The sequence below is a fragment of the Martes martes genome (genome assembly GCF_963455335.1).
Source record: "Martes martes genome assembly, chromosome: 4".
NCBI lineage: Eukaryota > Metazoa > Chordata > Mammalia > Carnivora > Mustelidae > Martes > Martes martes.
Genome location: NC_137891.1, coordinates 53272033 through 53285951, shown reverse-complemented (window position 1 = coordinate 53285951; position 13919 = coordinate 53272033). Strand labels below are relative to the sequence as shown.

The window sequence follows — 13919 nt, the reverse complement described above, 5'->3', positions numbered from 1 at the left end:
AGGCCTGGGAATGGCTTTGCACGTTGTTCTCAGCGCGATGGAAGCCAGGGGGCTTGTGGAGCATCTAAGGTGCTTTAGGATCACTCTGATGAGTGTCTGGAAGACGGGACAGAGGGCAAGAGCGGGAGGCGGGCAAGGAGGCTGTGGCCAGTGATCATCCAGATGACCGTTGGCAGTGTCTGGGCAATGGAAGTGACCAAATGTCCAATCTGGGTTGTATTTTGAAGGTTAGGAGTCAGGACGTAACTCCTCACTGCGAGGTCCTCTACGCTCCCTTGGAAGTGGATTCATTTTATTTAATTCACTTTACTTAATTATTTGGCACATTTCTGTAATTTTTTTTTAAACCCTCATCACCTCCCTAAGACCGGGATTCTCCAGGGCTATGTCTTATTTGTTCTGCGTCCCTCTACACATATCGATGTGTCCAGCACACGGTAGGTGCTTATTAAAGGTTGAATGGATGAAGCTGAGGTCCTTGTAACACAGTGATTATCAGCATAAATCCTGGAGTCAGATTTCCCAGGTTCGAATCCTGACACTTTCAGCTGTGAGTGTGATGGGACAGCCGCCATGGCGCAGGGCTTCTGGCTTCTCACAGATGAAATGGGGATAATTGTAGCGCCTGCTTTTTGTGAGAATTTTTTGTGAGAATTTTGTGTGTATTAATAAATACACAGGGTGTAGAAGTGTGCCTCACACATCAGAAACACTGAGTGTTTATTGAATTAAATAAAAATATTTACATTAAATTAAATTTAAATTTAAATAAAGTTGAGGGCATCTGGGTGGCTCAACACTTTCCCCTCTCCCACTCCCCCTGCTTATATTCCTTCTCTCACTGTGTCTCTCTCTGTCAAATAAATAAATAAAATATTTTAAATAAAATAAAATAAAGTTGAAGTTAGAAGGCCTCAATTTTTACTATCATCCAGAGAAATATCTTCTTGGTGTTTTCAAAGTTCTCCCTGAGACATGGGCAATTGTTTTGTTTACTCAAACAGAAAGTTTTGAGTAAAATAAAATAACTGTCCCTCTCTTTATTTTATTTTTTAAAAGATTTTATTTATTTGTCAGAGAGAGAGAGAGACAAGCAGGCAGAGTGGCAGGCAGAGGAGGCAGAGAGAGAAGCAGGCTCCCCACTGAGCAAGGAGCTGGATGCGGGGCTCCATCCCAGGACCCTGTGATCATGACCTGAGGGAAGGCAGCCACTTAATGGACTGAGCCACCCAGGTGTCCCATCATCACCTTATTTAAAAAAAATTTTTTTTTACTTTAGTTAGATGACTTTTTTCTTCAGTCTGTTGTTTCCCCCCTAAGATTTTATTTATTTATTTGAGGGGGGGAGAGAGAGAGAGAGAAAGGGCACGAGCTGGGGGGGAGGGGCAGAGGCAGAAGGAGAATCAGGCTCTTGGCTAAGCAGGGAGCCTGATTGTGGTGGTGGTGGTGGGGGGGCTCTATCCCAGGACCCTGGCATCATGCCCTGAGCCAAAGTGAGATCTTTAACGAACTAAGCCACCCAGGTGCCCCTGTCCATCACCTTACAAAAGATTTATTCAATTTGTTAATTTTTGGACAAGTGGTACACATCTAGCAATCTTTTTTTTTTTTTTAAAGCCGCCTGGTTTTATAGGACGGCCTCTGTACGTCTCTCATCCATGAGGTACCCCCAAATTTCATATCCAGCAGTAGTAGATCACTCACTTGGAATAAACTCCACCCCCCCCGCCCCCCCTCCTTCCAAGCCCTATATAGAACCTAAAATAAAAATCTCCCCCTCTCCTCCGCCTTTCTGTCTGGTCAAATCCACGGCTTCTCCCAGCCTTGTCCCATTTCCCCTGAGCTCTCAGGCCCAGGCGTCTGGGGAGGTGTCTCTGTACTGTACCAGGTCTGGCAGGGTTTGGCTTTCTGACAAGCATACCATTAAAGACCCCAGAGAGTGGGCCCAAGAATGTGCCCCTGTTCTATTCCTGTCCCCACTTCCTTTCCAGAAAAGGGCAGGCTGAGTTGCTACTAATAGACACACACAGGCCTAGGGGAAATCGTGTGTCCCACACGGGGATAAATCAGGATCAGCCCCTGCTGTACAAGAGGGCAGTGACATTGAAGAGAAAAGCAGTATATTTTACTGCAGCCGTATCAGATGTGATACATATTTTGGGGGGAGGGGGGCTTTGGTATGCTCCCCTTCTCTCCCCACCAGCCAACACTCATTAAAAACATTCCATCATCTTATATCACATAATTGAGCTCATGGATTAAAGCAAAGGTGATTTCCCTCTCCCCGCCCGTAAGAGAGCTGAGGTCCCGGGCTTCGGATTCACACAGACAGGCCTCGGAGCTCCGCTCTCCCAGGCCCACCCCCGGGGCGGCTGCTGGCAGGGCTGGGAATCCTAATTCACCAAGGCAATTTTAAGAGCACAGTGTAAAAAGGGAATCCTAGGGAAGCCAATAGTAGCGGCTGCGTTTTGAATTTTACCCACCGTGAGAGAAGCCCAGGAGCTCAGAGACAAATCGTGAGATGCCACTTATCGTCTATAAATACATAGCCTTGGCAGGCTTCTTCGAGGTACTCAATAGGATTTGGTTTTCTGGGCAGATGGACTTTAAAACAAACACCCTCACTCCTGATTATAGCTTCGGGAGGTTTCTTCCCTAAACCTTTAAATAACTGAGCTATTTACATTACGAAGTGGTCCTGACAATGAGGTTTGAGGGGAGACACTGCAGGATTTCCTTCTCAGGAGACCTCAGGAACAGGAGTGAGGATGTTCTGCCCTGCGGGGTTTCGGTGTGGTATTTCTTGGAGGGTGAAGGGAGACAGCCCCTCTGGCGAGGGGAACAGAAGCCCAGTCTTGCTGCACCACGCCCACAGCGCTCTGGAACCTTCTGTGTGCTATCCTCTGGAAGGGTCTGGCTGTGTCGCCAAACCGGGAGCACTACGGGGAAGCGTGCTAGATCCCTGCTTCCCTCTATAGTCCTTGAAGGAGTCCACCAGCACAGAGCCACCGAGGCCCCTTAGAACCCATTTTCATTTTCTTTTCTTTCTTTTTTTAAAAAAGATTTTATTTATTTATTTGACAGAGATCACAAGTAGGCAGAGAGGCAGGCAGAGAGAGAAGGGGAAACAGGCTGCCCGCTGAGCAGAGAGCCCAATGTGGGGCTCTATCCCAGGACGCTGGGATCATGACCTGAGCTGAAGGCAGAGGCTTTAACCCATTGAGCCACCCAGGCATCCCTTGTTTTCTTTTTATACCACTTTTGTATGAATGATGAATTTCCGAAATTTGTCCCTTGCTGGGCAGGGTGACTCTAGTGTTTATTTCTCGACATCACCTTGTTGAAAGGACTCCTCTGTCTAACCATTTGGGGACTTGCTCATGCGTTTGCCTTTGCCTTATACACACTGGTTATGCCGTACAGCCTCCCGAGGTCCTTCCACATCCGATGTCCCTGGGCAGGAGAGACCCAGAGACTAAGGGAGAAGGCTGATGAACCTCCACTGCCCCGCAGGTGGGACCCCCTCATAGTCGCTGCTGGAAACTTTGTGTTCTCTTTCCTTAGAAAGGTTTTTACATAACACAGGGAAAAGCATAGAGTGGACACATAAAGGGCTTATTTGAGCAACAGAAAATGATGGAGCCAACTCATCGGCTACCGTAAGAGTAAAAACCACAGCACTGGTTGACACAGTGGTTCTTAAGCCCTTCTGAGGCCACATATATGCTTTTGAGGCTCAAAGTCATGAATACTCTGCCTTGGGGAAAAAATGCACATTTAATTTGACAGACAATTTCAGGGGCTCCTACCCTTGCGTTTTATATTTTTCAGACTGCTCTCACACACATTTTATATTTTGACCCTTACACAGGGCTGATTTTACTACTGGTCTCATTGTCAGAGGGTATGGAGGCTCAGAGCAGTGACTTGCCTAAGGTCACTCAGCAAGTAAACTGGGGAGGGTTTGCAAGGTTAAATCCACATTCTTCCCACTGTGCCATGCTGGCCTGCATGATCAGAGTGGCCATCCCCGCAGGGACTAGGAAGATCAAGCAGGCCCAGTCTCTATTCCTGTGTCATTTCTTAGTGTGGGTGGCCCTCAATGGAGCTCATGGCGGCCACAGCAAGCCCTGAGGGGAGGACTGCCTTACCCAAGATGAATGGTCCGTATGTGTTTCTGGATCCCCGCCGCCGTGCTCAGCACCTTCCCACAGTTCTTCCAGAGGCATTTGAACATCACCTTCATAGAATTCTGCAAACAGGAGAAAGTTACATTAAAATGAAAACTAGCCCATCCGCATTTTCTGCCGACCCAACACATTTTTTCCCCTTTGTTAGAAAAGGAACAACTTGGGCGCCTGGATGGCTCTGTCGGTTGAACATCTGCCTTCAGCTCAGGTCACAATCCCAGGATCCTAGGATTGAGTCCTCTGTTGGGTTCCCCACTCAGCGGGGAGCCTGCTTCTCCCTCTCCCTCCCCCCCTCCCTCCTGCTTGTGGTCTCTCTCTTTCTCTCTCAAATAAATAAATAAATAAATACCCCCCCCCCCCCAAAGAAAAGTAACAACTTGCTGTGCCTGGGTGCCTCAGTTAAGTGTCCGACTCAATTTTGGCTCAGGTCATGATCTCATGATTGTGGGATCGAGCCCCACGTTGGACCGGGTGCTCAGCAGGGACTCTGCTTCAGATTCTCTTTCACTCCTTCTCCCTCTGCCCCTCCACCCTGCACTCTCTCTCTCTCCAAAATAAATAAATAAATAAATAAATAAATAAATAAATAAATAAATCTTTTAAAAAAGAAAAGGTAAGAACTTCCCATCATCTTGACATAATGCAGCATACCATTCTAGGGAACCTCCCTATCCCACCAGCTGGTGAGGAGTTTGGTGACCTTAGACATTTTTCTGGATCCTTCATGGATACTAAATTGCTCTGAGTATTTAGTTCACTTTCATTAAGGCAGTCACAATGTCATTTAGGTGTTAATGATGGTATCTAACATCCACTGTGCACTTACCATATGCCAAGTGCTGTTACAAAAGTTTACCTCATTTAATTCTAAGAAATAGATACCATCATTGCCATCATTTTAAAGATTCATAGAAAGTGTCAGTAAACTGTGCCCAGTGAATAAACCAGCTTCTAGCAAAGCTGGGAATGCTGGGAGCTGGGCACCAGGAACCGCCCCTTTCTATCAGGACACAATGACACCTTCTTTTCAAGGGTCTCGGTGTTTTCCCCAAATAGTCCAGCACAGTGACTGAGAGCACTGAATTTTTTTTTTTTTAAGGAAAATTTATTTATTTATTTGTTGTATTTGAAAGAGAGAGAGAGATCACAAGCAGGCAGAGAGGCAGGTGGGGTCGGGGGGTGGAGCAGACTCCCCGCTGAGCAGAGAGCCCAATGCGGGGCTCGATCCCAGGACGCTGAGATCATGACCTGAGCCGAAGGCAGAGGCTTTAACCCACTGAGCCACCCAGGCGCCCCTGTTTTTTTGTTTTTTAAAGATCTTATTTATTTGACAGAGAGAGAGAGAGAGAGAGAGAGACAGTGAGAGACAGAACATAAGCAGTGGGAGAAGGAGAAGCAGGCTTCCCACCGAGCAGGGAGCCCAATGCGGGGCTCGATCCCAGGACCCTGAGATCATGACCTGAACTGAAGTCAGACGCTTAATGTCTGAGCCACCCGGACATCCCTGAGAGCACTGATTTTGGACTTACTCAAGTCCTTGGCTCCTTTATTTAGTAAGTAGCAACAATAACAGTACCTGTCTCAGAGGGATATTATGGGATTAAACGAGGTCATGAAAGTGAATCCTTTAGCACAACACCAACTGGAGCAATTATTCAACAAGTGGTTGTTGTTATGGTATTCCTATGATTATACTTCCTGAAATGAATTTGACAGGAGATTAGTTTTCTCCAGAGAAGGCCTTTGTCCTTGGGATGCCACCACTTTGCTAATTATTCCCATAGGCCTGGTGACGGTCCCTTCTGTGTGCTCCCCGAGCCCCGTTTCCTTTTCATCCTGAACACACAGCGAGACCTCATTTCCTAGCCTCCCTTGCTGTCAGGTGGGGACGTGTGGCTGACTTAGGACTAACAGCCTGTGAGCGGAAGTGATAGCTATTCCTTCTAAGACTCGTCTCTAAACTACGTGGCAGTGCCATTTCAGCCCTGGCCGCTGACTAGATGCTGAGGACACTCAACCACTCAGGGGACCCATTTGATCAGGAGTTCTTAATCTTTTGTTTGCTATGCACCTGTGGAAACTACTATTTTTTTAACATTTAAAATAAAACACAGAGAAACACAAAGAAGAGCAAGCGTATTGAAATAGTTACCCAAATATTAAAAATATTTTGCGATATGGTTAGTATTCTTTAAGGAACATATCGAATAACAAGGTCTTGAAGTAAGTATAAGAACTATCATAATTTCAAAGTCGTGTTAAGCCTATATGATATTTCACGGTATCTGCTAAAATTATAATGTGATATGAAACTACTGACGCTTTCTATTGGTAGTAAAGTCACAGGAGGCACTAGTATTGTGCTTTGATGCTGTCAATCGTACCTGCAGGAGATGCTGAATTATAGTTAAGAGTTTAATGACAATGAAAATACACTTTTTTCCCACTCCAAGTTCACAGAGCCTCTTGAACTCTGTCCAGCCTTTTGGGGACTGTGGACTGCAGGTTAAGAATCCTGCATTAGGAGGAAGGAGCCCAGGTCCCCAAAGGACTATGTGGGCCCATCCCACCTGACCTGCTTGGATTGTGACATCCGAAATAAATAAACCTTTATGGTGTTATGCCACTGAGGTTTGGAAATAGGCTGTTCCAACAGTAAGCCTACTCTTACCAATAAACACTGTGGTGGTGACACCTTCCTCGAAGTGATGGGATTGATGCAGCTTTGTTTACAGGTCCAGTAGGATTTCTGCCATCAAGCCCGTGTGGGGCCCACCAGTACATCCCCTGTTCTACAGGGCAATCATTTACACATTTAGAAGATGACTCATTCAGGTATTACCAATGGGATTAGTATCCTGATCCTGCCACCGCCTGACCCCTACACCCCCTGAAGACTTTTTATACATTTCTCAACTGGAAAGACACTTGGAAACTTCCAGAACTGAGGAGTATTTCTGTGTGCTGGGGAATGGCCACTTTCAGCATGGCGTGTGGAAGGAACATCACAGCATCCGAGGGCTACAGGTCAGCTCGAGCAGACTAGCGACAGCAGGAGCCGGGCAGCCCACCGTGTCCCCGAGGCTCTGCTTGGAGGGCTGGCATTCACGACCCCACAAGCCAGCCGTTCCCGCATCAGGGCCTGGGTGTCCCCAGCAGCTGGGGGATGCTGGCTGCAGGCCGCTCTGAGCTACACAGGAGCTGGAGCTGGAGAAGAAGGGCATGAAGGAACCTGGGAAGCAAACACATACTTAGGAGACTCAAGAGGACACAATCCCGATGAGTCTGCATTTATTCTAAGGGGACAGCTCACAAATCTCAGGCTCCCTGATCGCCTTGGGCCACTGAACTAAACTCACGGGCTGTAGGGTGAACCAAAAGGGGAGAGTTTCCATCCTACCCCTCAACCCCAAAGGTTCACAGGAAGGAACTCTGCCTGGTATTTTGTATTCTGAGCAGAGAATGACTTAACAATATTAATGAACAAACCCTCACACCATGAGGGCTTTTTACCCACTTTTCAAACAATGAAACTAAACTATTAAAAAATCTCATCCACTTAAGGGAATTAATGACTCAAACTGAAATTACATGTACCCGAGAGTCCAAATGTCTGCCTGGAAATAAAGTCATGATAGGTGAAAACACTTTTTGATTCATTCCAAACCTTTCTGCTGATGGTGTTCTTTGATTAATGAAACCAAAGAGCTGTTTAGCTGGGAATATTCCAGGTGCCAGGGATAGAGAGAAAAAAAAAAGAAAAAAAACCTGCTCTCCAGGAACTTACATGCTAGTGGGGGAGGACAGAAATGTTAATAGATGGTGACTGCTTCCGCTAGGGTAAGGTTTCTGGAGAGGGATGTGGTGGCTGTGGTCAGAGAAGGCTTCTAGAAGGTGACTTTTGAGCTGGACCTAAAGGTTGGAGCAGCAGATAGCCATGCTAAGAGCTGGAGTTTTCCGGGAGAAAGAGGAAGAGATTTTGGCAGATTGGAGGGCCAGAAAGAAGAGTGAGTTTAGAAGGAAATGAGAGAGAGAGAGAGAGAGAGAGAGAGAGAGAGAGAATCATCTGAGATAAGGCAGACAGACAAGGAGGGCCAGATCATGAGGGTCTTGTAGGTGACAGTAAGGAATTTGGAATTTATTCTAAAATAAAAGAGAAGGTACTGAAGGGGTTTAAGCAGGGGAGTCATATTATATGATTATATGATTTAGGTTTTAAAAAACATCACTTCAGGGGCAGCTGGGAGGCTCTGTCGGTTAAGCATCTGCCTTCCGCTCAGGTCACGATCCTGGGGTTCTAGGATCGAGCCCCGTATCAGGCTCCTTGCTCAGCAGAGAGTCTGCATCTCCCTCTCCCTTGGCCTGTCTCCCCGACTTGTGCACTCTCTCTCTCTCTCTCTGAAATAAATAAAATCTTTTTAAAAAACTATCACTCAGCTTGGGGAGAGAGCGACAAGGTTGTCTATGTTCTACTACCGCAGGTCAGAGAAAATGGTGGACGGAGGCAGGCTGGGCAGGGAGCACGGATGAAGCAGACACGTTCAAGAGGTGTTTTGGAGGCAGATCCAACAGTGCTGGCTTTGGGTTGAATACGAGGAGCGGTACGACTTCTAGGCCAGGCATATGATAGTCTTTAAGACGACTTGCATAGCCAGGCAAATTGTGGTTCTGTTTTGATAGATTTATATTGATTTAGAGATAACTATTATAGATCAGGAAAAGGTGGCAGGTACGGCACCGGACATGTGAGCCTGGAACTTAGGGAAAGTCAGGGCTAGAGATGGACGTCTGGAGTCCGGGGCTGATTACTTAAAACTTAGGATTACTTAAAACTTAGGTCTGGATGAGATCATGCAGGGAAAGATGCAACTAGAGATGGGTAGAAGGCCCAGGACTCTGTAGCTTCCAGTATTTCCTACTGGGGAGAGACAGCAGGAGCAGTCAGAGAGAAAGAGAGATACAGACAGAGAGAGCAGGACAGTCAGAGAGAGAGAGAGAGAGCAGAGCAGTTATAGAGAGAGATACGGACAGAGAGCAAGAGCAGTCAGAGAGAGAGAGAGACAGACAGAGCAGAATCAAAGAGAGAGAGAGAAAGAGAGATTGAGAGTAGGAACAGTCAGAGAGAGACACAGACACATACACACACAGAGGAAGAGCAGTCAGAGCGGGGGTGGGGGGAGTCAAGACAGTGCAGTATTACGGCACAGGTAGAGGAAAGTGTTCAAGAAGGAAGATGTGGCCAACACTGTTGAACGCAGCCTGGGGAGAGTCCACGGAGGCCGAACATGGCAGCTGTCAGTGGCCCAGACAAGAGCAGGTTTCACAGAGTAGCCGGGAAGGAAGTCAGACTGCCTAGGGACGGAGAGTGAGTGGGGTTGAAGGAAGTGGAGAGAATAAGGGCCACCCTTTTCAAGAAAGGTGGCTGGTCTGATCTGCCAGCGGTAAAGGGAGAGTTTGTAAAGAGGAGTGATACTGAAGTGGATTTTTATGCTGATGGGAACAGCTGCAAAGGGAGAAGAGACGGACCCTGCCCCCTGCCGCAGAGATGCGGGGGTGGGGGTGGGGGTGGGGGGCACAGGGGCTGAGGCCCTGCCGAAGAAGGAGGACCCGGCTCTCCTGCCTCCAGCCTGGCTGGGAGGGCTGCCCTGGATGGCAGCAGGGCGGTCCTCCCCTGCCAGGGAAGAAAACCAAGGGATGGATGCAGATTCAGTTAATTTGCTGATTAAAAAAAAAGGCATTCCTGTCTGAATGCTTCTAATTTTTCAGTGAGGTAGGAAGTGAGGTCGAAGTGAAGGGCGGGGGGGGAGGCTGTGTGGGAGCTTTGAGGGGAGCAGAGAAGGCTGACATGGGGCTTTAGAGACCGGGAAAGCACCACCCAGGCATATGATACTATTTTCAAATTCATAGTGGGAAACCAGAACCCCAAAATTAGGAGACATATCCAGTGTCCCTGAATGGTTCCTACCAATGAGTTGGTTAACAGAATATATTACACAACACCAGAGCCAAATTTCTTCTACATCTTAGGAATTTTTTAAAGGTTCAAATTGCTGATTGTTTTAGGAAATGACTATCATACTGGTATTTTTGTGCATAACAAGTATTATTGATAAGGTTGCTGTTCATAGTCCTTGCAGGAATATGTCAAACATTTATTTATTTAAGTTGATAAGCAGTAAAGCTCAGTACTGATTATAGAAAAATAAATGTCACTGGTATAAATCCTTCCATTAGTTAGGAGGAAACAGCAGATACAGGGCTATCAAATCCAAAAGGTACAACGAAGCTGACTGAGACCCTCTCTAAATCCCTTGGAATTGGGATAACTCCCAATTGTTGGAGCATCGTCTCCTTAGTCACACCCTCACTTCCATGGACCCCTGCTAAGGGCTCCACGGAAATCTGTTACCAAAGAAAAGTTGGTAATGCATATGAAAAATGATCAATTTTGCTTCCTCTTTGCTTTTTTCTTTTGCTGGGTTTCCAAGAGACTTGTTGGGGCTGGACTAAATAGTTTTGATCATGGGAAGCTCTCTGAGAGTAGGAACCATGATTTCTTGCCCAACACTCACTCTACTCCTGTGCCTAACATAACCTAGCAATTAGAATTCGTTGTGTTGAATCTTGGGAACGTTGTGCTTTGGGGCCACAGCAATGAGCCATATTTGAGACATCTTAATTTACTTAAGCATTTTGGAATGTAGTAAATAATCGATGTTCAAAGGATGTTTGTCAAAAAGATGGTTGTTTTGTGGAATCCAAGAAGATTTCCCAGTGTGATTAACACTTGATTATCTTACATGGCTGTAAATGAACTTCTCAGTGTAGGCCCATGGCAAGTGTGGTGAACACTGGATTCTAGATGGCTTTCTCTCCACTCCATATAGTACTTTTTCCTTCCAGCCTCACACACCCTGCACTGATAAGTACTTGAAGAAGGTCTAAGTTCACCAGAAGAAAATGGAAAATGTGCAACAGGAAAAATGACTGTCTAATTTATAACAATTCCAGCCATTAGCATAAGCCATCAGAAGGCCTTTATGCAGTATTACACTCCAGATGTACAGAGAAAGATCCTGCTGATTTGCAGGGTGGTTGCAAATGTGGACTCAGAAGCATGAATACATCTGGTGGGGAGACCTTTCACTGTATTTGGGGAGGGGGCACTCCCAAACCCCTTCAGGGAAGGAAAGCTCTGCTTTCTCTCCTCTACTTCTCCTTTTTTGGCATTTCCTTTCAATGTCTTTCATTTATTATCCCATTTTATCCCAAACTTCCAGAGCTCTGCCTTTATAATTTACACACGCACAGATATTTGTTATCTCTAAATTTAAGAGCAAAACAGATTAAGCTTTGGAAGCACTTAATCATTTTGACCCAACTGAACTTCTAGGGATTTATCCTCAGAAAATCATTTGACATGTCTGCCAAGTGATGTGTATCAAGATGATCATCGCACGGATTTTTAGACTAGCAAGAAATCTGAAATCATCTCAAGGTTACTAACTGAGGGAATTATGGGGAGATTGGTTAAATAATTTCATATAACTGAATATTAAGGAATCTTAAAAATGAAGTTGTAAGAAAAGCTTCTTTGACATGAGAAAACAAGTTCCCAGTGCAGAAGGGAATTGCTGATACTTCCTCTTGGTCTCTACAGGCTCCCACAACTCCCTTCTCCACCCAGGTCAGTGCCTGGAGGCTCAGCTTTATGCATCACTGGGTCCCCTGGCCCACTGGTTTGGCCAATGAGAGGCACTGACAGGAGGTGAGGAGGCAAGAGGAGAGACCGGAATGCAAGAGGGTAGGGATTCACTCAGCTTCCTGTCTGCCTGGCCACAGGTGGGCAGTGGCTACATTTCTCCTCCCAAAACTAACATTTCTGGTGATATTTTCAGTTTCGGTATGCCCCTGGGTTTTGGCAGCCCCTCTGGTTGCCTCTTCAGGCTTAGGGGTTGGTAATTTGTTAGCTCTGAGGGTGCCTTCTTCTGATGTCCCCCAACCCTGTCTACACTTCTGTGGAGAACTTCTTTGTTATACTTCAGTGACTCCACTGGAGTACATGGCCTGCTTCCTGCCCAGAACCTTGATGGATACTGGGGAAAAGGACGTTATAAAAGTATATGAACATTATCTTTTTTAGGGGGGAGGATATGTAACGCAAATCAACATGTATTATTGCAAGGCGGAAATACTGGGGAGGGGTACCTTCTTTTTATGTTAACCTCCAAATGTAAAAATTATCTTATTTTTAATTTGAAAAAGTCATTTCTTTAAGAAATGGAAGCTACCCTATAACACTTGCTTGAATATTTTGGGAGAATAAAAAGACACTGAAAGGATAATCTCAACTCGAACGGAATCAAGTAGCCTCTCTCTGCACTGGTGAAGGATGTTCTTATGTCAAACCATGAGACCCCTTACGTGGTGATTAAGTACTCGGCAAAGTCCCCTAACGACATCCAATGGATACCAATCCTTAGTCTACAAAGACTACTTGCTGTTATATTTAAACAAACAAAACAAAACAAACCCCAAACCAACCCAACAACAAGCCATGGGAGGAGGAGAACAGGAAAAAATAGCTAAATAAGTATTGTCCTGGTTGCCACCTGGGTCCCAGCTCGCCCAAGGAGGTCAAAGCGAGCAAAGTTCCTGGCCGAGGCGCAGCGGCCAAAGTCTGGACATGCCCATCTGTGCTTCTGCTGTGGCTGCCCCTCAAAGCTCTAAGAGAAAGAAATTCACAAAGCTGGGGTATCCGAGGGAGCCGCGGCCACCCTTGGCCAGGGACCACACTGTGCTGGGGTCTTCCATATGTTCTCCTCCTTTAACACGACAACAACCCCCAGAGGAGTGCGGCTCACATGTGTGGGGGGTGGGGGTGAGGGGTGGGTGGAGGGCAAGGGTAGTGTCTCAGCAGCTTCCAGGCAACCACTTGGGAGTCACCCAACTCAGGTGCAGTTGGGTGGAGGACTGGAGACAACTTCCTTCTTCCTTCCCAGCAGTTTCCTGACGGTGTCACACCCCAGCCACTTTGGAGCTATAGGCTGAGAGCTCTGCCCAGGGCTTCCCTTATCTTTTCTCTGCTTGCCTTTCCCATGGCAAGGCTCAGCCCTGGTTTTGAATTGTTTCAGGCTGAAATACATCGGAGTAGCTTCTATCTTCCTGAAAGAACTGAGACTGGTCCACAGGTCCGACAAGATGACGGCTGAAGGTCCCTTTCAGAAAGTCCCTTTCAAGAGCACAAACGTGGCTGAATTTTGAAGTATTCCGTACATGCCCAGCGGTAAGTCCGACTAAAGCCATATTCCAGAAGGGACGCGAACATCACTTTACTACCAGGTTGACCACTCTGCAGCCTCGATTTGATACCAAGCTGCTATTTTGGAGGTAATTTTGAAGACCCTCACATGTCTTATGTAGCGATTGAGGTGTATATATATGTGTACGTGTGTGTACGTGTCTACATGTGTGCTGGGGTGGCTGTTCATACATCCAAGCCTCCCCAGAGAGGACCGGGGTCCCTGAGGGAACGGGAGTCTTTACTTTTCTGCAGAGATGGTCTGGGCTGCGTTATGCGTGCTTCCTCAGCCTGCCTCCCCATGGGAGGAACCCACACTGCTTGGCAGAGGCTCCAATGGCTCTTTGAGGACCAAGAGGTCTCCTCAGACCCTCAGCACGTTCCAAAAGACTGAGAAGCGAACAGATGTATTAAAAATTCAGTAACTG

At 46.6% G+C, this 13919-nt stretch overlaps 1 protein-coding gene across 1 annotated transcript in view; it reads right to left on the bottom strand.

The window, feature by feature from the left end:
- ZNF704 (zinc finger protein 704) overlaps window positions 1-13919 on the bottom strand; it is a 228215-nt gene that overhangs the window by 12890 nt on the left and 201406 nt on the right. Inside the window, exon 5 of the mRNA XM_080800649.1 lies at window positions 4152-4252. Within this exon, the coding sequence (XP_080656775.1) occupies window positions 4152-4252 (101 nt within the window). The remainder of the gene's footprint in view (window positions 1-4151; window positions 4253-13919) is intronic.